General features: G+C 47.5%; 1 protein-coding gene across 2 annotated transcripts in view; it reads left to right on the forward strand.

Annotated features, from left to right (window-relative positions):
- LOC132575862 (latent-transforming growth factor beta-binding protein 1-like) overlaps window positions 1-25,635 on the forward strand; it is a 368,464-nt gene that overhangs the window by 321,982 nt on the left and 20,847 nt on the right. For both annotated transcript variants that reach the window (XM_060244552.1, XM_060244558.1), the window contains exon 25: window positions 8,326-8,451. In XM_060244552.1, coding sequence (XP_060100535.1) covers window positions 8,326-8,451 — 126 coding nt within the window. The remainder of the gene's footprint in view (window positions 1-8,325; window positions 8,452-25,635) is intronic.

The following is a 25,635-nucleotide window of genomic DNA, read 5'->3' on the forward strand; positions in this document are numbered from 1 at the left end:
AAGGGCAGAAAAAAAAGCTTCTCAAGAATCAAGGCCGGTAGAAAGACTTCTGCTGTGAGCAGTCCCAGAAAAAACAAAACTCATGTCGGTGTTGGAGCTTGCTTCAGAAACATTAGGAATAGTTTCAGTTCTGTTGTGCTGCCTTTATCTCTAACTGCTTTGCAATTGCAGGGAGAGTCAGGGCTTGCTCAGGAACTTATTAGCTGGATGCTGGCACGGCTGTCAAGTACTGGAACACTGACTGCTCGGATTGCTTCTGAAATGCTTCTCAGACAAAACGACGTCCCTGCAGAATAGGACAGACTGCTTGCATTTGTTCCTGGACCCTCAGTGGCAGTAGGCCCTCTGGAATGTTCAGCACTTGGCCCTTCCCCCAGTGAGGCATCAGGCAGACTTCCTTTCAGGTAGACTTGCTTCAAACTTTCAGCAAAGCACCATTTGAGGCTTCCCTATGGAAACTTTAAAACATTCAATCAAAAACAAGACAACATTAGTGACAACATAACTTTCTACTTCCTTATTCTCTAACATTGTGTTTTTAATACAGACTGGCTAATAATTGCTGAGCAGAAAAGTTTTCAATGATTGAAGAAAAGGAACCAGACTGCAGAATCAAAGGAATGTGTGCTTACAAAAACACAGCTTCTTACTTCTTGCTGTGGCTGTTATCAGCGTAGTGGCTGGCTTCTGGTGCCAACTCCCGGAATGTGTGCTTAAACCTTTTGTCCTTTGAATCAGTGTAGCACTGCATCAATATAGTATTGCATCATGTAAAATCTCACTTTTATAAGGTACATTCCAAATGTTATTAACCCAATAATAAAAATAATAAAACTCTAAACAACATAGGAGTTTTCACAGAACAAGATAACTCTCATAAGCATTGTTAATAGCATGTTCTAAAGGCAGAAAGATACTTTAAAAACCTTAAGCTATATATATAAGAGAGCATGTTCTAAAAAGACTTATGTGATACATATATTTCATAAACCTTAAATGGCTTAGGCACAAACCTACATAGAAAGGCAGTTGCAAACATAAAACTTAAGCTTTTACATAAAAACAATTTAGTGTGCCAAGGGGAGGGACGGTGGCTCAGTGGTAGAGCATCTGCTTGGTAAGCAGAAGGTCCCAGGTTCAATCCCTGGCATCTCCAAAAAGGGTCCAGGTAAGTAGGCGTGAAAATCCTCAGCTTGAGACCCTGGAGAGCCGCTGCCAATCTGAGAAGACAATACTGAATGATGGACCAAGGGTCTGATTCAGTATAAGGCAGCTTCATATGTTCATATGTTCAAGCTTGGTCTTTAAACTTTTACAATGCATTTTAAAACTGCACAATAGCTAAAATTCTGCACACTAGCCAATTTACTTACATTGATCATTTTTTTCCAAATTCCAATTTATTTCCAAATTAATCAATTTACTTGTACTCACCCAGTCTCCAATGAAACCAAGGCTGCTTTCCAAAAAGAGAATTCCAAGCTTCCTCACAATAATCATGTTTGAGACGCACAAAAAACCAAAAATCAGGTGAATCCAGTAGTACATCTGTCAGGTAATGGCAAAGAGCTATATAAAAGCTTGTTCAGCCAATACCTACAGGATCCTTAGGTACCCCCTGAGGTAATACAAGCAAGGCATCTTGTTCTAACAATGATTCTATCACTGGCAATTGACATCCAGGCTCCAGAGTCACTGAAACAGGTTATTTTATAGTTCCCACTTCATTAGGCGCCCACAAAGTCTCAGGCAAAGTCAGCAATGCTTCAAACTCCTCAGCATCAGAAACCAAATCTCTATCTAAGCTACCTTTCCCTTCAAGTGGAACATAGACTCTCCCTTGTCCTGAAGGCTCACAAACAATTTCAGCCCCTAACTTTGCTAGCAAATCACGTCTCAGCAAACTTATGGGGGTACTAGGAAAAAACAAAACCTTGTGCTACATTCACATTCGCAATTTCCATCTCCATTTCTGGAGAAAACTGTTGTAGAATCTTTTTCCCTCCAATATCAACAGCCTGAACCATTCTACCTATTGGCAAATCTGACTTCTCCTGCCTCAGAATTGTAGAAGCAGTTCCAGTGTCTATTAAACAAGAATAGGTTCTATCTTCTACCTTAACACCAATCATAGGTTCTGTCGCAACAGGATAGACATTTACAGAAGTCTGTGGACAAACCAGTTTTCCTACCTGACCACCACCTGGCCAGGCCCCCTCTTCCCTCCTTTGTATCCACTCACAAGGGGGAGGAGGCAACTGCTCAAAGCTTCCTTCACTTGAGCAAACCATATTCTGTAGCAACTTTTCCTGCTCTTGATCTCCAAACCCTGACTACCGCAAATCTCCTTGTCCCTTCAAACTACTAATTCTAGACAAAACCTTCTTTTCAAATCTCTTTATTCTGCTTACAGGCTTTTCAGACTTAGCACTCACAGGAGAAAGATTCCTCTTCTCCCCTTTTAGTCTCACTACCAATTGTTGCTGCATTACAGGATTTTGTGGGTCTAAAACTCCAGCTGATGGTACACCAGTTTCACCCTGTAGCTGATTTGGATCATTACCTCCACCCAGGGCTTTTTTAGTAGAAAAGACCTGGCAGGAACTCATTTGCATATTAGGCCACACCCCCTGACATCACCATTGTTCTATATAGGGCTTTTTTGTAGGAAAAGCCCACCGGGGCTTCATTTGCATATTAGGCCACACCTTCTGACACCAAGCCAGCTGGAACTGTGTTCCTGTGCATTCCTGCTCAAAAAAAGCCCTGCCTCCACCCAATGGCTGGCTGGCAGAGGGTAGCATACAATAAATGCATGTTGGTGAGTGGTCAATAAAGCTAAATGTAGATATTAAGAAGGCTGTTGAAGTTACCGCATAGACTTTTGCGTGGTAGCTTTTGACGCTCTCTCCCCTTTTCCTTTTGACTAATACAGACCCCTTAATTTAACAACATATTAAGGTTATAATCTCTTCTGTAGAAGTGTTAAACAGTTTATTTTGGTTGACAAGTAAAAGATTGTGAAATTGCAGGAGTTTTCACAATGCAGGTGGATTGCAGTTCTCTTAATTGTTGTTACAATGTCACGCACACACCCAGGGTTACAGAACTGACAAGCTGTTTTTCCTGGTGAAAGAAGGAGTTGTTAATCTGGAGAGTTAAGCCCCCTTTTCCTGTGCCCTGTAGCCTGATCCAAACTTGGCTCATCCATGCCTGGAAATGAAGTTCTGAGCACTAAACTCCAGGTGTATGTCTGATTGACAGGACCCAGGTGACCATCTTAATAGGTAGATTTTAATAATGTGTGAACTGGCTCTCTCTGTGAATTAGACAGAAATATCAGATGGTCTGGCAAATGGTAGGGTCAGGAACATGCCGCCAGTTTACATGAGCAGGGCCCTTGCTTATTTCAATTAATAACAGAAGCCTTGTTAGTCTTTGGTTCTCTGAAGATGCAGTTCCTGAGAGAACATGACTGAAGCAATATGTGCATAAGAGCCAGAATCTCTGATTGGAAAGATGCATGGATATTTTATTGCCATTCTTCTGGTCTCCAGTGATTCCTTCCAGGATTAAACTATTGTATGTTGAAATGCTGTTGGGGATCTGTTATGATTTTGACAGATTTGGCCTTTTTCTTTCCTGGCAGTGATGCTTAAGAAGCTGTAGCTAAGAAATAACGCTTTCATTAAGCCTTTGAGAATAGGAGGGAAACATTGGCTGTTGTGCAGTTGTAGCATGGTCACACTGAGAAATGTTCTTTAGAATGTTGTATGTAAAATATCAGCCTTGGAATAAGGTGTCCCATCAACTAATCAGTTTGATCCTTACTTTTGGATCTTTAAATGTGTGTGTGAGCCATCTTACCTGCAAATATAACTTCCATAACTATATCTGATAATAAAACAGCTGGCCAACTTGTGTGTGCAGGTGTAAAGTGCTGTCAAGGTGCAAGGTGCACCGGCAAACCATCTCTGTTAGATCCTTGCTTTGAAAACCCTATCAAGTTGCCATGAGATGGTTTGCCATAACCACCTCTACATAGCAGCCCTAGAATTCTTTGGTAATCCCATCCAAATATTATCCAGGGCCAACCCTGCTTAGTTTCTGAGAACTGACAAGTTCAGACTGGGCCATTTAAGTCAGGGCATAGGCAAACACACTAGTCACCAAAACAGTCATTATATACTCTGGGGACTCCCCAGCTATACAGAAAAATACGACTTTGTAGATATATTTAGTTAATTAGTTATTATTTACTTAATTTATACCCTACCTTCCTCCCCAGTGGGGACACAAATTGATTTACATGGTTGTTATCCCCACAACCGACCTGAGAGTATGTCACTGGGGACTCAGATCTAGGTCTCCTAGATCCTCCTTTTACACTCAAACCACTACATTTACCAAAAGGGAAAGCAAAAACTAAAAAACTGGCCTCATGGGGGTGAGTATACTCCAGGAGCACAGAGTACTGATTGCATCTGAGAGTCAGATGAAGGGGGACAAAGGGGAAAAGGGGTGAGCCATCTTTGTTCAAGACCTGTTCTTTCCTTCCACAATTCATCACAGGCTCCCAGCTTGTTTATTTTTTATCATGACAACTGTGTAATTACATATAAATCCGTATATGGAATTTTAAGTGTCTGTCAGCTGTATTTTAAATTACATTTCTGTTCTTCCAGCTTCCCCTTCAAAATAGAAACAGTTCCTAGATTCACATGCTGCAAAATTCTTCAGGTGGAACCGTGTGGAAGAAGTGGAGCTATAATGATGAGTTGACAGAAATATATATGATAGCTACTGGTTTCATACAGCCACATATTGTGAGAAAAGACATTTATCTAGAAAGCACTCCTAGCTACAGTTATGGCTGTTTCCACATGGGTTATTTGCCCCAGTTTTGATGCTCTTAAGAAATGAGTGTTTAGTTTTTCCCTGCTTCACCACAGCATTTTTGTGTGCCCTTCTTTATCCATGGTGGAGGCTGTGCTCCGGGGACTTCTTAGCTTGTTGAGCGATGCTGGTCTTGAGTGAGTAGAAGCTCCTACAGCAGACGACTACCTTCTGTCTGCCACACAAGTGGAAGCAAGGCTGGAGATCTAGCTTTCATGCCTAAGTACTGTGTTGTTGGGTAATTACAAAGTAAAGAAAAAGTGGACTAAGAACAAAGCAGGGGAGCAACAAGGCAGGGCCTCCCTGATCTTTGAGCAGGAAGCCATTCCATCTGAGACTGCTCATGGTTCCTTTGGAGATCTGTCACCTTCTAGAGAAGTCTCTGATAGTGTAGCAGACAGCTACTCCACTGGAGGCTGTGAAGAAATAATATATTCCAGGGGTGGCCAACAGTAGCTCTCCAGATGTTTTTGCCTATAACTCCCATCAGCCCCAGCCAGCTGATGGGAGTTGTAGGCAAATGGGAGTTGTAGGCAAAAAAAATCTGGAGAGCTACTGTTGGCCACCCCTGATATATTCCTTGATTTTTGTAAATTGTGTTTGGAACTTTTAAAATTAAAATACAACTTTTAAATGTAAATAAATTTTAAACAGCAAGACCTGAGATTCCCTGGCAGTCTGTACTAATTAATTTATCATAGTCTATACTAATTAATGTATCATGCTCCAAGTCTGCACTTTCAGTTCTCTTGTTCATAGTTGTTGTATTTTGCAATCAGTTCTGCAACTGTGACATCATGTGTGTCACAGTTCTCTATGTGTGATATGCATTATAACTCTGTGGTGTCTGTGCTCTTAACCTTTGAAATCAGCAGGCTAGCAGTAGAACTAAGGAAATGTCAAGGCATTTGAAATAAGCAGGGAACATTTTAGAAAATCTCAAGATACCTGTCAATTGCTTTTATTGGCAGAAGATCATTTCTACCACTTTCCTTTTCCATGAGTGACCTGATCTGAACTAGAAATGTATCATTAATGACTTCTCTGCATGTTCAATCAAGTCATTGCCCAGTGACATTTTATCCTTTGCAGAATTTCTTTTTTTTCTTCAGCTGTGCATACTAGACAATATAAGCTTGTGTTCAAATTTCAGGCATATAAATAACAAACACCTATTTACTTTCAAGTTGTGATATGGCCAGAGCAAGATGCTCTAGATTACTGCAGGAGGGAGGGAAAATGGTAAAGGAGAGAAAGTGTTATTCCCACTTCAATTAGCGTGGAAATGTTTATGCTCCATTAATTTTATTGGATTTGATCATTGCTTACATCACTGGAGAGCATGTTCTTTCAGTCAGTAAGAAAACAGCAACAACAGAATCAGTCATTATGATTACCCAACCCTGAGAGACATGCAGACCAGTTGTTCAAACAGGAAATTCTGTGCAAGGAAAACTTTGTTTTGCTGAAAGATCATGTACATTTCAAAGAACATCTATTCATCATAGGAATACTTATTTCATTTTGAACCAAAAATTACAAAATACGTTTGTACTGGACCTTCATTTAGACATTTTGTTCCAGCTTTCCTTCCACATTGGCTGTTCTTATATATTTAAGTCATTTCTTAAATGTGGTGTATAAAAATCCTTCAGAAATTTCAAAATGGTGGGTAAAAATCTTTTTACTGACTTTGAAGTCCATGATTTTAATACAATGGGCTGGATACAATGACTCCCTTCCATTAAATTCAATCCAATTATTCTCTTACATGTAGTCTTCTCACAACGGAAAAAGACTTTCTCCAGCAGATAAAGACTTATTAAAAGGGCATCATTGGTTCAGTTTAGTAAAGGAGATTGTTGAAATCTGATGAACTGCAACATGCCACAAGATGTGTGGGCTGCAGTAAGGAGGCCAAACTGAGAGAAATTGCCCCATATTTAATGCAGCAAAAGAAGGAACTGGAGGTGACTTCATTCAATGACCCTCTTCACTATGGCCTCCTGTACCCTGTAGCATTTGGTCCTTCAGGCCCAGGCCTCAGATTTTGGGAAGTTATAGCAACTGGTCCCACCCTTATAAAAGACAAAGGGTTCTGTCTGCAGCCTCAGTACCGATGTCTTCAGCATCTGAACCGGCAGAGGCATCATCCCTGGCAAGATCAGCACCAGAACCACCATTTTAAAAAAGAAAAAAAGAAAACAAAGCACTCCCAGTGGGACTCTTTCTGGCATGATTCTCCCTCCCCTTTACATAAACCAGCAGTGCCTTGACATTAGCGAACACCGTCCCCTTGAAGTCATAGCCCAATCTCTCCTTGAGGTTGACAGGAACTGCCCGTTCAACCCCAACAGACCAATTTGCCTCAGAGTCAACAATTGACGCTGACAGATCAGTGTTCAGCATCATCTCAATGCCATCCATCTCCAAATCAACATCAAACTGATCCGGCATCCAAGAATCCCCTCGCCATCAGGCCATGACCCTCATTCCCTGAGGTCTGATGACGATGAAGTCTGTGAGGTCCTGCAACAGTCTGCAGAACCACCAACAAGCAGCAAGTTCCTCTATTGTCTCCTACACAATGGCCAATCCATCAAACTCCCTGGTTTCCATTCCCATTCAAGTTCCTATCCCAAAGTGTGACTTGGGATCCTCAACAGCAGAATCCACCATATGTTTGGCATCCCTCACAACCTGTCTCCAGGGATAAGAGACCCAAGAGTCTACAAAGCAAGCAGGACACTATAAAGGAGTTGACTTCACATCTCCTGTCAGACTGAGGAGGGAAAGGATCCAGGAGCGGAGGCAGAATCAGAACATACGTCCATGCCCTCACCTGATAGTGCTGTGGGTGAACTATCGCCCCATCACCTGCTGAAGATTTAAAATTGTACTCCGAACAACTAATCCAAATGGCTAAAGAGTTGGACCTAGAATATTAGGGATGTGAATAAACTGGCTCACAAGCCAAAATTCAGCATGAATTTGAGCCAGTTGGGAGCCCCCAAACCGATGTTCAGGAAAGCTGCCTTCCTGCCTCACTTTGTCAGGTTTGGTTCAACTGCTGGGGCCATTTAAACCTAACAGTTGAGTGGTGCAAATCCACAGCTAACCTGTTAGGTTTAAATGCTGTGAACAATTTCACCAGTCTGTTTTGCTTCCTTCACTTCTACACTGCCTGCGCTGGGGTTGAGATGCAGTGATCAGGAATGGTCCTTTATGACCTTGAAACCCATGAAACCCATTTTGACTTGTGGATTTAAAGCAGAAATTTACTGAGTGTGTTAACTTTTTTAAAAAAAATTTAAATCTTAAAAAAGAATGTCGTACAGATGTAGAGAGATTTTTCCAAGACAAGCATGGAATAGCTTTAATTGTAAATATGTTCAATTATAAATCCTATTTTGTGTTGTTCTCTTCCAGAGGATTATGCCCACTTGTGCAACATTCAGGTTCCTGGATCACGAAGGCCATATGGGCAGGATGCATTGGTTGACTTTGAAGAGGAACACTACAGTCCAGAAACTGATCCATACTTTGTGGAAGACCGTAAGTAGTCTTTAGGACTTGTAGCTGAGAATTCTAATTTGAATTCCCATTTAAAATATGTATTTTATGCTTTCTGTGTTTATTTTATTGGCATTTTTTTACTAGCAGACATTTTCACACTTGGGGCCAGGAACTGTGCAAGCTCAGTTGCACTCAAAGTAAAAAATTAATTTTTAATGCAGTGAAGTGTACTAATATTTAACAAATTTATCACTGAAAATGAAAATAATAACTCATACTCTTAGAAGGAAGTAGGTGTCTCTTGGAAACACAATATTCTCCAAAACAGCATAATTATTTCAGTTTTATAGATCCTTTTTATCTCTCCTTTTTTTTGGAGGGAGTCCAATATTTCCACACTCTCTGAAACATCTTCAGGCCTAGGAATTTGATGTCCTTGTGCATGCAAAGTGTTGTCAAGTTACAGCTGACTTTATGGTGACCCCCAACAAGGGTTTTTCAAGGCAAGTGATTAAGCAGAGGTTTGCTCTGCAGAGTCTTCCTTTGTGGTCTCTAGAGATGTGTGTTCAGCTAAAAAGCTGAAAAAGAATTTTAAAATGTTCTTTATTGGTGGTTTCAGAATATTCTTTCAGTTGGATATAGATTTGGTGATTTTCTGGATTGCCGGATAGTCAAAGTAAAAGGGCATTTAAAGGAGTTGCAGCCCCTTTAAATACCTTTTGGGTGAACTAACTGCTTGGAGAATGTGTTTAAAGGGAATGTAATCCCTTTAAATGTCTTTGGAGTTCACTGTTGGAGTCACAGCTTGGTGAAAACATTTAAAGGGACCATGATCCCTTTAAATTCCTTTTCCCTTCCATTGAACACAATGGAGGATGGGAGTATTTTCTTTGGGGGGGCCATAGAATTGGCCCCCTGGTCCAATCTTTTTGAAACTTGGGAGGGGGGGGTTAAGGAGAAACACCAGCAGCTCAGAAAACAGCCCCCCCAAAAGCCCCAGATACCCCTGAATTGATTCGCCATAGGGTATAATGGAGCAAAAACAAAACAAATATTTTCCGAATCCAAATACCATACCAATACTGAGAGTCAGGAATATTGGGAAACAGTGATATTTTTCAGGTTCCATATACTGAAACCTGAAAAATACCAGTTTTGAGTTTTTTGCACAACCCTAGTGGTGTCCTGTCCATCTCTGCTTAGCATCTGAGATCTGAAGACACTGGGCTATTCTATACCATTCCACATCCCCTTGATGTCCTTAGGAGTGGTTAATACTGTGTGCCTCAGCACCAGCCTTTCTTACTGTCCTGTACATCAGATATCAAGGGGGAAATGCAGTTGAGTGCACAAAAATAGAACAGAGTCATCGTTGCAGTTTGCCAGATGTTTAATCAATAATTTGTGGTGTAGAATGCTTAATGGCTTATTACCAGTGGAGGCGGTGATTTGGTTTACTGAATGGTAGGGAAAAATATTGGCATGTCGGAAGCATACTTAGATGTTATTGAGCTGGGAGCTGCATGGTATGCTTAAAACTTGAGAGATAGCAATTGGGGGCACCAATGTTGTTGAAGTGATTTTGTCATACAAGAGACAAAAGTTGACATCAGAAGGCAGCATTGGATAAGGATGTAAATTTGTTTATTAACTAATGAAAAAACAGAAAGTTCCATTCATTATTGATATAATTAAAATGAATAGGAAAACTAGCCATGTTCATTCATATCACTTTCTTTTTGTTTTTCTGATTGTCTTGTTTGAAGAGTTTATGTAGAATTCAGATTCAGAAAGAGGAGAGAAGAGAAACAGTAGATAATGAAACAGACAGGATAGTTTTCCAATCATTATATTCAGTCTTGCAACAAAAACAAGTTTTGTGGTTTAGGGAGGACCAGGGCTTTTTTGAACCGGAACGCTGTTCCGGCTGGCCTCGGTAGCATTCCGGCTGCCTCCCCTGGCGGTCCAGCTTTGCCCTGGCTCCAGTCACCTGCCATCTTCTGAGGGCCCAGCCCTGCTCCAGCAGCGGCCTGCCTGCACCTGGGTTGCCTGTCAGGGTCGGGGGTCTCAGCCACGCTCCAGCAGCGGGCTCCTGGCACCCGGGTTACCTGTGGGAGTCGGGGGGTCTCAGCCGCACTGCAGCAGTGGCCTCCCGGCTCCCAGATTGCCTGTCAGGGGTCTCAGCAGCCCTGCAGCAGCAGCAGCCTCCCGATGGCCGGCTCGCCTGCTGTGGTCGAGGGCCAAGCTGCCTCATGCAGAGCCCTCCCAGGGCCATGTAAAAGCATGTGGTGGTAAGACGGTTAATTTTTCCTTTCTTTTTTCCCTTCTCCCCCCCCCTTTCAAACTCTTCCCCCTTCGTTCTTTCTTCCCCCTTGTTCCATTTCTTCATCCTCCCTTTGTTCTTCCCCCCCCTTCCATTTCTCCTCTTTCATTCTCCCTGTGGCCTGCTCGTGGGAGCAGGTGAGGTAGGCGACTGGGCAGCCCTCCCCATGCCTTTCCCACCACCCCTGGTGCGGCCCGCAGCCCATCCCCTTTCCCGCTTAAGCCCTGGTGGAGAGGAGTCTGCCCACCCGCTTTCCCCGCTCAAGCAGCAGCTTCTCAGAAGCAAGCCCCATTTACTTCCTTCTAGCCCCAGAGCTTCTGTTCTGCGCAAGCAAGGTGGGGGGAGACCCTGTCAAGAAAGGAAGGAGATGGCCCTGGGTGTGTGTGGAACATTCAGGACTTTTTAAGTGGTGGAGACGGAGAGAGATCGGCTGACAGCAAGATGCTGGGACTGGAGTGTGCGTTTACATGCATGCAGGGACCAATGTTCCCTCGAAGCTGTGGAATCTTGTGAGCAGAAATTCTACTTTGTGAGCTACTGGCATTAAAGTTGTGAGCTGCTGCATAAATTAGTTTGCTCTGGGGCTATTTTTCCTGAGCTGAGACAAAAATATGTGAGCTGGAGGCTAAAAAATTGTGAGCTAGCTCACACCTACTCAGCTTATAAGGAACATTGGCAGGGACTCAGCCTTTGGTTGGCTTTGCTTTGATGGCCGCCGCTCCCCTGTCATTTGTGTATGTTTGCAAGCTCTCTCCCCTCTTTTTGCCTTGTAGTGAGGTTAAGAGTCATAGTGCAATATAAAAGCAAAGCGCCCTCCTCCTAGTCCCACCCACCCCAGCCCTCTCCTTCCGGCTGTGGTGACTATGGTCAGCTGCCCCTGCCCACGTTATCGCTCGCTTCTCGCTTCACCCTGCCTCTCATTCCTTCCTTCCCTCCGTTTTCTGGTCGAGTTGCCTCCTTTGCTTTTTTGTTTGTTTGTTTGCAGTGAAAACAATGTAGTGCTCTTATGCTAACTTCAACCCAAGCCGCTACTCATTCCAATACCATCTCTTCTAGTCTGCTGGGACAGAAGGGGAGGCGGCCAATGAGCAGCAGAGCCTGGGCCTGGTTCCACCCCTGTCCTGGGTTTAGACGGGCAAGGCAGCATGCTACTGGGCTGCAGAAGAGGAAAGGAGGTAATTCCTTATCTTTGCATCACAGTTTGGGATCAAGGAGAGCTGCACCTGGGCTGCCGGTAAGGAAACAGGCAGGTGAGGGGGATACCTTCCTCCCCTCTCCCTTGCTGTGCACGGTGCTTGTGCGTCAGTCTCCAGACAGCAGCCCCCTTTCCCCCTGTGACTAAGATGAGCACTGCGAATTCATGACCCCCGCCCCCCCGCTTTTCCTGATACCTACTCAAAGTAAACATTACAGGGACGAGCAAAATGTGGACAGAAAGCTTTCCCCTTCCTCTCTCACCCTGCAAATCTTTTCTGTTCTACAGAGAAAAGCCTGCCTGTTTTGTGAATCTGGCTCTTCCAGCTCTAATAAGATTTTATATTATACATATTTATCTTGCTTTAATAGGAAGATCAACTGCTTACCGTTTTTGTTCTTCCATGTGTAAAATGAAGTTATGATGTTCATTTTTATTTTTTTTTCCATATTAGTAATACATCAAAGATTAGTATCTGGGTTTGATTGAATCTGCAGGTAATGAAATTTTAAAGGTAAAGGTAGTCCCCGGTGCAAGCACCAGTTGTTTTCGACTCTGGAGTGACATTGCTTTCACGACGTTTTCACAGCAGACCTTTTACGGGGTGGTTTTGCCACTGCCTTCCCCAGTCATCTACACTTTCCCCCAGCAAGCTGGGTACTCCCTTTACCGACCTCAGAAGGATGGAAGGCTAAGTCAACCTGGAGCCGGCTACCTGAACCAGCTTCCACTGGGATCGAACTCAGGTCATGAGCAGAGCTTAGGACTGCAGTACTGCAGCTTTACCACTCTGCGCCATGGGGCTCTGAATTTTTAAATGAATTTGAAAGGAATTTTTAAAAGTAATGACATAATGAGGGCTGCTAACTTATGATTTTGGTGCTGCTGGGTAAAAAGGCTACCACTTCTCTCTCATGAAAACCAGTTTCCATTTTGCAAAGACAAAATAATAAATTATAATAAATTAATAAAATAAAGGGGAAATAGTCCTGATAGGTTGCCACCCTACAGGTAAGATCTGGAGTTCTCCCAGAATTGCAGCTGAGTCCTCTGACTACAGAGATCCATTCCCCTGGAAGAAATGGCAGCTCCAGAGGATGGGTTGTATGTCAGGACATCCCTTCTGATAGTCTATTCTCTTCAAGTCCACCTGTAGATTTCTAGGAATTTCTCAACCTTGTGTTGGCAACCCCTGACCTGAAGCAAGCCAAGCTACATGGCCTCTGTGGCATTTCAAGGCAGCAATTCCAGGCCATTCCACTCCATGGTGTCAGCAACAGGCAGCCATGCAGGAGGAAACAGTTGGTATCTAAGGCAGCAGCTAGGGTTGCCAAGCTCCAGGTGAGACCTGGAGATCTTCCATTATGACAGCTGATCTCCAAACTACGGAGATCAGTTTCTTTCTTTTTCCCCCACCCCCTTTCTTTCTTTTCTTTCTTTTCTTCTTTCTCTCGCTCTCTCTCGCTCTCTTTCTCTCGCTCTCTTTCTTTTTTTTTGTCAGTCAGTCTTTTCCCTCTATTTGCTTTCTTTCTTTCTGCACTACACCATGCTTGTTGTTGTGATCGAGTAGTGTGTTGGAATTTGATTTTTTTTTCTGGGATGGCTATATATTTATGGCTCTCTCTCTCTCTCTCTCTCTCTCTCTATATATATATATATATATGGCTATATATTTGTGGACTTTTTCCAGTGCTAGAATATCTTTTTTGAGGTGTGGTGGTTACCACACATCAAAAAAGATATTATAGCACTTTTGGTGATGTCAGAGGTGTGGCCTAGTATGCAAATGATGGTGATGTCAGGGGTGTGGCCTTGCATGCTAATGTAGGGTTCCCAAGTCCAACCCCAGAAATATCTGGGGACTTTGGGGGTGGAGCCAGGAGACTTTGGGGGTGGAGCCAGGAGACACTGGGGTGGAGCTAGGGGGGAGGGGGGGAAACGGCCCTTAATTTGCGTATTAACCTTTTACGTTACCAGTTCTCAACGCCCGTGGAATCCGAGGCAACTTTCAGCAAGCCCTTTTCCCCTAAAGCAGCGCTGCAGCTTCAAAAACCCGCCCCAAAGCCCACTTTCACTTTTCCTCCAGCCCCGAAGAACTACAACTCCCAACAGCCCGCACGTCGAAAGCGCCCATAGGAAAAAGTAGGTGTTCCTTCCCTGCGCTTCCTGCCCGGGCAAATCTCTTTTTGCTAGTTCGCGCCCTGGTTGGAACTTTGGAGTTTCTTTCGCTTAGCGGGCGATCTCTTGCTGGAAAGCCTTTCCCAAAGGAGGGAAGGAACGGCTGCCTCCCGGTGTGAATGCAAGTGGGATTTCTCTTTTGGGCCGGGAAATGGAAGGGGCGGCGGCTTGCAAAGACCCCCTCGTGAGTTGCCCCGTTTGTTCCTGCGCGCTCCCGGCCCCGAGCATTAACTTGCATCTGGACAGATGTTTGCAGCAGAAAGGGGGCGGCGAGAGAAGTGGGGGAAACAGCGGCTGTCCGACGGGCCCGCAGTAGCCCTGCAAGAAGAAAATGCGCCTTTCCGCGTCCCCGGAGGGCAGCAACTGAGAGGACGAGCCGGTCAAGAGTCTCAGCCCCCCGCCGCTGTTTTCCCTCTTCCAGAAGGGCAGAGGCTTCGGAGCAAGAGCGCCTCCTGCTGCTGCTGCCGCCTCTCCAGCCCGGGCCCAGAGGGAAGAGAAGCCGTCAGGGGAGGAGGAGCCTGGCATCAGCCCTAATGCCCGGGGACCTGAACTGAGCGGCGAGCCTCCCCGGCAGCCCCCGACGCCGCCAGCAGCAGCAGGAGGACGCCGCTTCTCCCCCCGCTTCCGTTTTTTGGGGGGGCGGGGGAAGAGGCTCGGAAACCTGGCGTCCCCCGCTAGAGCGGGAGGATTGGGACCCCTATGCTAATGAGTGCCTGCGGGGCTTTTTCTACAAAAAAAGCCCTGGGGAGGACTTCATTGATCCTTTTGACGCAGTATCCACCCACCATCAACGTCACTTTATCTGACCTTGTTCTCTTTTTTAGAGACTGAACATTTTCAGTAGCTTTTGTTTTGTTTTGTTTTGCAATAAGTATTACTACAGAGTTCTAGTGCAAGTCTTAATTCTGTGCTCTAAATGTGTTAATGTCGTTAAGACTGTTATACTTACAGAGTGCCTGTCACTCATTGTGGTGCATATGAAGCTAAAGTTATTTCCAGTAAATACTACTATCCATTGTATTTTTTTTCTGCTAAATACTCATTTTCACTATCTGAACAAGAGCAATGTGCGCAAGGTCATGGAACAGCAGCAGAGATCAAGAAGCTGTGTTGCTTGGCATTTCTCCTTCCCCTCCCACCCAATAGTAACTGCACAGGTAGAAGAAAGAAGTTCAGTGAGGGCATTGTGGTGTATCATTAGCAGTCCTAGTCGGAACTTGGGCTGCTATAATGCAAGCTTCTCTGCCTGCTGAACCACACTACTTGACTTTATGGGGGTGCTTGATGCTTCCTAATTTCTGCTGCATGAATGCCCTCTCAGAATGCCTTTGCCTATTCTGCAACTGAAAATTTTAATTTTATATAAAGCTGGAACCTGTATTTAGTGGCGAAGACCCTTTGGGTAAGTGGTATAACCCCAATTTGGATAAAAGACGTTTCAGCTGCAAATGTGTTCTACTTTTTATTGCCTATAAGCTAGCACCCATTTTGTTCCTATCTGCAATTTGACGTGGAGGATTGCTGTGGTGAATGGAGTGGAGTGGTGAAGAGTAAATTCCTAAAAATGCCATTTAATTGGATGGGAAGCAAATATTTTACAGCTTAATAGGGCAATTCTCCATTGAAACCAACGGGAAAATAAAAATGAACATAAACAGTAATAAAATATATATAAATGGAAATATTTACGCACCACCTAACCAAAAGGTTTTCCACTCCTCCAACCACCCATCAAAAATAGGCAGGCTTTCTGCAAAGATTTTGCAGTGTGGTCCCTGGTCACCTGCTGTATGGGGAATTTAGCTGTCAAGTATATTTGCATTTAACATCCTTCATTTAAGTGAACTAATTTAGTGAATTGATTCAAGATTTTTAGGTTACCAATTCGGCTTCAGATATAATGCCTGACCTGGCATATGTGTACTATATTGAGTTTTATTTATTTTGGTTAGAATAATTCTGGACATGTGGGATGGTGTGGTATAGCCTGATCTTGTCAGATCTTGGAAGCTAAACAAGATCAGGAGACCACCAAGGATTATTCTGCAGAGGAAGGCAATGACAAACTACCTCTGCTTCTCACTTGCTTTGAATTGTTGCTGGAGTCACCATAAGTTAGTGACAGCTTGATGGCACGTGTACACAAGAGTGATTCTCCTTAAAAATACAGGTATTTTGAGATTATCCAATCCAGTTAATTCATATAAACATACTTTTTCACATAAAGCAGAATTACCCCATAGAATTCATTGCCACAGAATGTAATAATGAAAAGCAGCATATAGGTCTAGCTAGCCACAGGAAGCAGAAATGAAATGGAACAACTGTGTTAAAACAGAAAACTTGTGACTTCTAAATCCTGGGGGGGGGGGGGGGGGTGCAGGGACATCATTATTTGCCTTGTTTCTGAAATTACATGGGCCATTGTTGAAGAAAGAATGCTAAGTTGAGTGTACCACTGGTATGTATTTGTATGCAACTATTTATAGGGGAAATCATATATAATGTTTTAAATCTGTCATTTAGGTACATAAATTTACAGCTTAATGCAAAATAAACCTAGGGTGGCCAGACCGTCCCGGGCGCCCGGGAATGTCCCGGTTCTGGCCCCCTATTCCCGCCTCCCGGGCTGGCTATACCGGGACCATTTAGAGGTCCCGGTTTAGCCAGCCCCGGAGGCGGTGGGCCGCGGGCGCCGGCGGGGAAGGCGGCGAGTGAGGGAGGGAGCGTCCCTGCGCGTGCGCAGGGCCCCTGCACACGCGCAGCGACGCTCCCTCCCTCACTCGCCGCCTTCGCCGCCCGCGCACGGGGCCCGGCGGCGGTGGCGGAGGCCTCTCCGCGGCCTCCGCTGGTCGCTGGAGGCCCTCCAGAGACTCTGGAGGGTCTCCAGCGACCAGCGGAGGCCGCGGAGAGGCCGCGGAGCAGCCGGCGCTGGTCCCGGAAGGCCTTCCAGAGACTCTGGAGGGCCTTCCGGGACCAGCGCCGACCAGCAAAGGCCTCTCCGCGGCCTCCGCTGGTCGCTGGAGGCCCTCCAGAGACTCTGGAGGGTCTCCAGCGACCAGTGGAGGCCGCGGAGAGGCCGCGGAGCAGCCGGCGCTGGTCCCGGAAGGCCTTCCAGAGACTCTGGAGGGCCTTCCGGGACCAGCGCCGACCAGCGAAGGCCTCTCCGTGGCCTCCGCTGGTCGCTGGAGGCCCTCCAGAGACTCTGGAGGGTCTCCAGCGACCAGCGGAGGCCGCGGAGAGGCCGCGGAGCAGCCGGCGCTGGTCCCGGAAGGCCTTCCAGAGACTCTGGAGGGCCTTCCGGGACCAGCGCCGACCAGCGAAGGCCTCTCCGCGGCCTCCACTGGTCGCTGGAGGCCCTCCAGAGACTCTGGAGGGCCTTCCGGGACCAGCGCCGACCAGCGAAGGCCTCTCCGCGGCCTCCGCTGGTCGCTGGAGGCCCTCCAGAGACTCCCTCCCTCACTCGCCGCCTTCCCCGCCCGCGCACGGGGCCCGGTGGCGGAGGCCTCTCCGCGGCCTCCGCTGGTCGCTGGAAGCCCTCCAGAGACTCTGGAGGGCCGCAAGCGACCAGCAGAGGCCGCGGAGAGGCCGCGGAGCAGCCGGCGCTGGTCCCGGAAGGCCTTCCAGAGACTCTGGAGGGCCTTCCGGGACCAGCGCCGACCAGCGAAGGCCTCTCCGCGGCCTCCGCTGGTCGCTGGAGGCCCTCCAGAGACTCTGGAGGGTCTCCAGCAACCAGCGGAGGCCGCAGAGAGGCCGCGGAGCAGCCGGCGCTGGTCCCGGAAGGCCTTCCAGAGACTCTGGAGGGCCTTCCGGGACCAGCGCCGACCAGCGAAGGCCTCTCCGCGGCCTCCGCTGGTCGCTGGAGGCCCTCCAGAGACTCTGGAGGGTCTCCAGCGACCAGTGGAGGCCGCGGAGAGGCCGCGGAGCAGCCGGCGCTGGTCCCGGAATGCCTTCCAGAGACTCTGGAGGGCCTTCCGGGACCAGCGCCGACCAGCGAAGGCCTCTCCGCGGCCTCCGCTGGTCGCTGGAGGCCCTCCAGAGACTCTGGAGGGTCTCCAGCGACCAGCGGAGGCCGCGGAGAGGCCGCGGAGCAGCCGGCGCTGGTCCCGGAAGGCCTTCCAGAGACTCTGGAGGGCCTTCCGGGACCAGCGCCGACCAGCGAAGGCCTCTCCGCGGCCTCCGCTGGTCGCTGGAGGCCCTCCAGAAACTCTGGAGGGTCTCCAGCGACCAGCGGAGGCCGCGGAGCAGCCGGCGCTGGTCCCGGAAGGCTTTCCAGAGGCTCTGGAGGGCCTTCCGGGACCAGCGCAGGCCTCTCCGCGGCCTCCGCTGGTTGCTGGAGGCCCTCCAGAGACTCTGGAGGGTCTCCAGCGACCAGCGGAGGCCGCGGAGAGGCCGCGGAGCAGCCGGCGCTGGTCCCGGAAGGCCTTCCAGAGACTCTGGAGGGCCTTCCGGGACCAGCGCCGACCAGCGAAGGCCTCTCCGCAGCCTCCGCTGGTCGCTGGAGGCCCTCCAGAGACTCTGGAGGGCCTCCAGCGACCAGCGGAGGCCGCGGAGAGGCCGCGGAGCAGCCGGCTGTTCTTTTGAGGGGTTATAGAGTGTTTCGAGCCCATCCCTGTGGCATCGGTCCCATCATTGTGGGACCCAGGGGGCTGGCGCAGCGGCCCGCCGAAGCAGCCTGTCACTAATAACACAGGTCGAGATGAATTACTCTGTTTTAATGTTTTAACCGCTTAAATTATTTAACTGTTTTATATCTGAAATTGTTTACTTTTAAGTCTGATTAATTGTTGGAAGCCGCCCTGAGCCATTCGTGGGAAGGGCGGGATATAAATCCCAAATAAATAAATAAATAAATAAGGACAGGAACCCGGAAGTGACCGACAGGCTGCGCCGGCCCCCTGGGCCCTACAATGATGGGACCGATGCCACAGGGACGGGCTCGAAACACTCTATAACCCCTCAAAAGAACAGCAGTCTAGCTCGCTTCCCCCGAGCCCTGCCGCCATAAGCCTCAAGGGGGCTCATTTTGCGGCATCTCCCGGCGGGAGGGTGGCACCCGCACGGGACACATATCAAATGAAAGAGGGGGCGCAGGGCTATCAGAAACAGCCGGCGGAGGGAGTCGGGAGACCACCCCACTGGGGGATCCACACCCTGAAAGTGATGAAGGTGGCGCAGATAGAGCCAACAGAGCAAACAGGACAAAATAAATAGGCTGCATTATGCAGCACAGTTGAGAAAGTGCCTTATCCCATATACTGATGAAGTAAATACAGGATCTGAGAACAAAATTGCACCAGAAGACACAAACACAAAGCTCCCTTACACTGAATCAGTGCTTGGGTCCACCAAAGTCAGTATTGTCCACTCCAGTCACAAACACAAAGCTCCCTTACACTGAATCAGTGCTTGGGTCCACCAAAGTCAGTATTGTCACATAAGAACATAAGAGAAGCCATAAGAAGCCCTGCTAAGTTTATTCTGGTGTCTTTGGTAAGATACCTTGTTAAATGCCTTTTGAAATATTATGTTTATCGGGTCACCATTGTCTATAATATGCTTCTTCACTTTCTGAGATAACCCCAAAGGTTGGTGAGGCAAGACTTCCCTTTGCAGAAGCCATGCTGATTTCCCCTCAGCAGGCTTTGTCCCTCTATGTGCTTGAGGGCTTCTCTTATGTTCTTATGTGACATTTGCATATTTGGCCACAGTGCCTCTGCCACTATGCCCTGTGGCTTCTCTGGAGGGCCTCCAGCGACCAGCGGAGGCCGCGGAGAGGCCGCGGAGCAGCCGGCGCTGGTCCCGGAAGGCCTTCCAGAGACTCTGGAGGGCCTTCCGGGACCAGCGCCGACCAGCGAAGGCCTCTCCGCAGCCTCCGCTGGTCGCTGGAGGCCCTCCAGAGACTCTGGAGGGCCTCCAGCGACCAGCGGAGGCCGCGGAGAGGCCACGCAGCAGCCGGTGCTGGTCCCGGAAGGCCTTCCAGAGACTCTGGAGGGCCTCCAGCGACCAGCGCCGACCCGCGGAGGCCGTGGAGAGGCCGGCGCTGGTCGCTGGAGGTCCTCCAGAGACCAGCGGAGGCCCTCCCCGGCCTCCGCAGCCGCCGCCAGCCTCGCCAGCAGCATCAGCCGCCGGGAGGAGAGGCCGTCACCCGCCCTGGAAGAAGGTAAGCAGGGAGGGTGGGGGCTGAAAGCGGGGGGGGCTGGCGGGAAGGGGCGGTCTTCCTTCCCTCCCCCCTCCCTTCCTTCCTTTCTTCCTTCCTTCCCTCCCTCCCTCCCTTCCTTCCTTCCTTCCTTCCTTTCCTCCCTCCCTCCCCCCTTCCTTCCTTCCCTCCCTCCTCCCTTCCTTTCTTCCTTCCTTCCCTCCCTTCCTTCCCTCCCTCCTCCCTTCCTTCCTTCCCTCCCTCCCTCCTCCCTCCCTCCCTTCCCTCCCTTCCTTCCTTCCTTCTTTCCTTCTTCCCTTCCCTCCCTCCTCCCTTCCTTCCCTCCCTCCTCCCTTCCTTTCTTCCTTCCTTCCCTTCCCTCCCTCCCTCCCTCCCTCCCTCCCTTCCTTCCTTCCTTCCTTCCTTCCTTCCTTCCTTCCTTCCTTCCTTCCTTCCTTCCCTCCCTCCCTCGCTCCCTCCCTCCTTATGTTCTTATGTGACACAGAGTGTTGGACTGAATGGGCCACTGGCCTGATCCAACAGGGCTTCTCTTATGTTCTTATGTGATGCAGAGTGTTGGACTGGATGGGCCACTGGCCTGATCCAACAGGGCTTCTCTTATGTTCTTATGTGACGCAGAGTGTTGGACTGGATGGGCCACTGGCCTGATCCAACAGGGCTTCTCTTATGTTCTTATGTGACGCAGAGTGTTGGACTGGATGGGCCACTGGCCTGATCCAACAGGGCTTCTGTTATGTTCTTATGTGACGCAGAGTGTTGGACTGGATCGGCCACTGGCCTGATCCAACAGGGCTTCTCTTATGTTCTTATGTGACGCAGAGTGTTGGACTGGATGGGCCACTGGCCTGATCCAACAGGGCTTCTCTTATGTTCTTATGTGACGCAGATTGTTGGACTGGATGGGCCACTGGCCTGATCCAACAGGGCTTCTGTTATGTTCTTATGTGACGCAGAGTGTTGGACTGGATGGGCCACTGGCCTGATCCAACAGGGCTTCTGTTATGTTCTTATGTGACGCAGAGTGTTGGACTGGATGGGCCATTGGCCTGATCCAGCATGGCTTCTCTTATGTTCTTATGTGACAATACTGACTTTGGTGGACCCAAGCACTGATTCAGTGTAAGGGAGCTTTGTGTTTGTGACTGGAGTGGACAATACTGACTTTGGTGGACCCAAGCACTGATTCAGTGTAAGGGAGCTTTGTGTTTGTGTCTTCTGGTGCAATTTTGTTCTCAGATCCTGTATTTACTTCATCAGTATATGGGATAAGGCACTTTCTCAACTGTGCTGCATAATGCAGCCTATTTATTTTGTCCTGTTTGCTCTGTTGGCTCTATCTGCGCCACCTTCATCACTTTCAGGGTGTGGATCCCCCAGTGGGGTGGTCTCCCGACTCCCTCCGCCGGCTGTTTCTGATAGCCCTGCGCCCCCTCTTTCATTTGATATGTGTCCCGTGCGGGTGCCACCCTCCCGCCGGGAGATGCCGCAAAATGAGCCCCCTTGAGGCTTATGGCGGCAGGGCTCGGGGGAAGCGAGCTAGACTGCTGTTCTTTTGAGGGGTTATAGAGTGTTTCGAGCCCGTCCCTGTGGCATCGGTCCCATCATTGTAGGGCCCAGGGGGCCGGCGCAGCCTGTCGGTCACTTCCGGGTTCCTGTCCTTATTTATTTATTTATTTATTTGGGATTTATATCCCGCCCTTCCCACGAATGGCTCAGGGCGGCTTCCAACAATTAATCAGACTTAAAAGTAAACAATTTCAGATATAAAACAGTTAAATAATTTAAGCGGTTAAAACATTAAAACAGAGTAATTCATCTCGACCTGTGTTATTAGTGACAGGCTGCTTCGGCGGGCCGCTGCGCCAGCCCCCTGGGTCCCACAATGATGGGACCGATGCCACAGGGATGGGCTCGAAACACTCTATAACCCCTCAAAAGAACAGCAGTCTAGCTCGCTTCCCCCGAGCCCTGCCGCCATAAGCCTCAAGGGGGCTCATTTTGCGGCATCTCCCGGCGGGAGGGTGGCACCCGCACAGGACACATATCAAATGAAAGAGGGGGCGCAGGGCTATCAGAAACAGCCGGCGGAGGGAGTCGGGAGACCACCCCACTGGGGGATCCACACCCTGAAAGTGATGAAGGTGGCGCAGATAGAGCCAACAGAGCAAACAGGACAAAATAAATAGGCTGCATTATGCAGCACAGTTGAGAAAGTGCCTTATCCCATATACTGATGAAGTATATACAGGATTTGAGAACAAAATTGTTTCCGGTGGTGATATTTGGGGGATTTTTGGGGACGTCACAGGAAGTGCTGTGAAGTCACTTCCTGTTTCCGGCAGTGGCATTTGGGGGAAATGATGTCATTTGGGGGAAGTGACGTCACAGGAAGTGATGTCACTTCCCGTTTCCGGCAGGTGACGCGGGGAAATGATGTCACAGGAAGTGGTGTCACTTCCTGTTTCCGGCGGTGGCATGACACCACCGGAAGTGATGTCACCGGAAGTGATGTCACTTCCTGTTTTCGGCGGCGGGAGCGCGCTTCGCGCGCACACCCCTGCCTCCCCCCTTCCCCCCCAAGGTGTCCCTGGCTGGCCTTCAGACATTATGGTCACCCTAAATAAACCAAACTGCTTCACTAAAGAGAGGAATGGTTCCACTCAGAGAGGAAGCAAATTCCCACTTCAGGGTTTCTTAGGACCCCTTTCCTCCCATCTAGAATATTGGTTCTGACAAAGAAAGGAGTCACAGTGATCAAGCAGAAGAACACAGCATCCTTTTCTTCCAAAAGGCACTTGGCAAGAAGAAGACCCCCCTAAACACTCTCTCTCTCTCTCTCTCTCTCTCTCTCTCTCTCACACACACACACACACACACACAGGTTTGGAAGTAATATATCTGAACCCCTATTGTTTATCCCTCCTTTCTGTGGAAACACTTGGCACATTCTCTGTTTGATACTTAGGGATATACCAACACAGTGCTGCTGTGCCTGCACATGCATGATGCAGGATGAAGTGAGAAATATCCAGGAGGTAAAGCTAAATGGAAAAAATCCTCTTCATATTTACAAGAGGCAGCAGGAGGTAACGGGAATCGTTCTAACTTCCTTTCACTATTGTTACCTCTGTGAAATAACAAGGGAAATATCAGTTTTATTCAGGAAATATTTTAAGGTTGAAAAAGTGGTATGTGTACACTACTTCATTTCAAGTCTGAAATTGTCGCCATATTTAGGGGTGTGCATTCAGATCGACCCAAGTTGAATATATATTTCGGCTTCCCAAATGTATCCAGCTTTTCTCAGGAAAACTGGAGGGGGAATCCCAAGAAAACGATGGATATATTCAGAAATTTCAGGTAGATCTGAAAACAGCCAAGAGGCGGAAGCAGATTGCTCTCGCCTCTCAGCTGTTTTTTGGGCCCAGTTACGCAGTCCATTTAAACTTTAAAGCACTTCAAACTTTAAAGGGACTGCAGAAGTCAGCCCAAAGATCAGCCACTTTGGCTGTGGCTGGCTTCTCTTGCAGCCTGGTTTAAACTAGGCTATAAGAGAAGCCAGCCCAAGATCAGTGGGTCAGTGCAGCTCTGCACTGCCTTCTCCTGCCACTTGGTTTAAACTGGGCAGCAGGAAAGGGCAGCCCGATTCTGCCCATTAGGAGCTGATTGCTCCCTGCTAGCACAGCTCTGCGCTGCCTTCTGTAGCTCGGTTTAAACTAGGCAGCAGGAGAAGCCAAGCCAGACCCAGGATTGGGCTGGTATTTTTCTCTTGGCATTTTTCAGTTCTGTTCTATTGGACCAAAAAAAAATACAGGATTTCTGGAAAATTCTGGATCTAATGGTATGGTATTTGGACCTGGGATTTTTCAGGAGTCTTGAAATTTTTGGTGGTCCAATAGACTCAAACCAAAAAATGCTGGTAAAAAAAATTCGCACCCCTTGTGGTAATAGAAGGATACTTCCATTCCAGCTGCGTGTTGCTTAGAGTCTCCCTTTTTATTTGGATCACTTTTTTCTTACATTTGGTTAACATGTCACATCACATGAAGGGAAAAAAAGACATGCAGGACAAGAGAACTGTATATGCTTTTGTATATTTAATTCTTTACTGGCTCTCACACAGATATATTCAGCAGAAGCCAACCTAATGATTTCATCTCTTCTGAATGCTGAACAAACTCAGTTGCCTTACACAGAATTGTGTAAGGTTCAACCATTTCAATGTCATATGATTTTAATTAAACAAAACAGTGCTTTGAGCTGCACTGCAGCTAAATAGCAGCTTTGTTGAAAATTTGCAAAATACCATCTCAATATCATACTAAAATATCATACTAAAATATCATATAAGAAATAGTGTATAGTCACGGGGATGAAAGTGTTGGGAAAATAAGTTAGTTTACTTACTGTTGTAAAACAGCAGCTAAAGTGCAGTGTTTTCCCGTCAAGTTGTGCAAAATTCCAGTTTCAATTTCTGACCCATGTAGTTGTGGCTCCTACAATGAACATGTGGCTGGGTGCTTGACAAAGAACAAAAAAACTTTTTGTGAGTATATCAGGACACAACGTTATTGATTAGAGCAGTAAAGCTTTGGCTTGGCATTAGGTGATGGATTGAAGGCATCAAGCAGTTCACCTGCTGTCCAGTAGAAACCCATCCCTCAACCCATCTGCTGAGAGGAAAGAATCCCAGATAGCAGACAAATGGGAACAGCTGTGTGATCCTCTGGGCACCTGGGGGCAAGGAGAGCCTTGCAGTCCCCAAGCTGGGCATGACTCCCAAGGCCTCTTAAGGGGACCCCCAACTAGGCTGATGGGGGTGTAGGCCCAGTCTTCCCCCAAATGGATCCAGCCCAATGCCAAAACAACCCACGTAGTTGTCCAAAGCCTGCTTTCCTCTGAAGTTGCAAACATGGTTGCTAAGCGAGTGGAAAAATTAAAAAATTCCAGGTCCTGCCCACACAGCAGCCATTTTCTGTGTAACATCCATTTCCTCTCCCTAACACAGGGTCTTTTTTCTTTTCTTTTACAATCAGTGACTTAATAACATTATGAACAAAGCAGGAGTCAAGTGCACCTTTAAGACCAATTTTTATTTAGAACGTAAGCTTTCGTGTGCTCTTAAGCACACTTCATCAGACGAAGTGTGCTTAAGAGCACACAAAAGCTTACGTTCTAAATAAAAATTGGTTGGTCTTGAAGGTGCAGCTTGACTCCTGCTTTGTTCAGCTGCTTCAGACCAACACGGCTGCCCGCTTGAATCTTAATAACATTATATCAATATACTGTTATATCAACATGTGTATCAGGTTCTCTGAATTCTCTTCTTTCTTTTTGGAAAAGATGTAAGTCCTTAACCCCTTTTGT

This window comes from Heteronotia binoei, chromosome 1 (assembly GCF_032191835.1).
Source record: "Heteronotia binoei isolate CCM8104 ecotype False Entrance Well chromosome 1, APGP_CSIRO_Hbin_v1, whole genome shotgun sequence".
In the NCBI taxonomy this organism is placed as follows: Eukaryota; Metazoa; Chordata; class Lepidosauria; order Squamata; family Gekkonidae; genus Heteronotia; species Heteronotia binoei.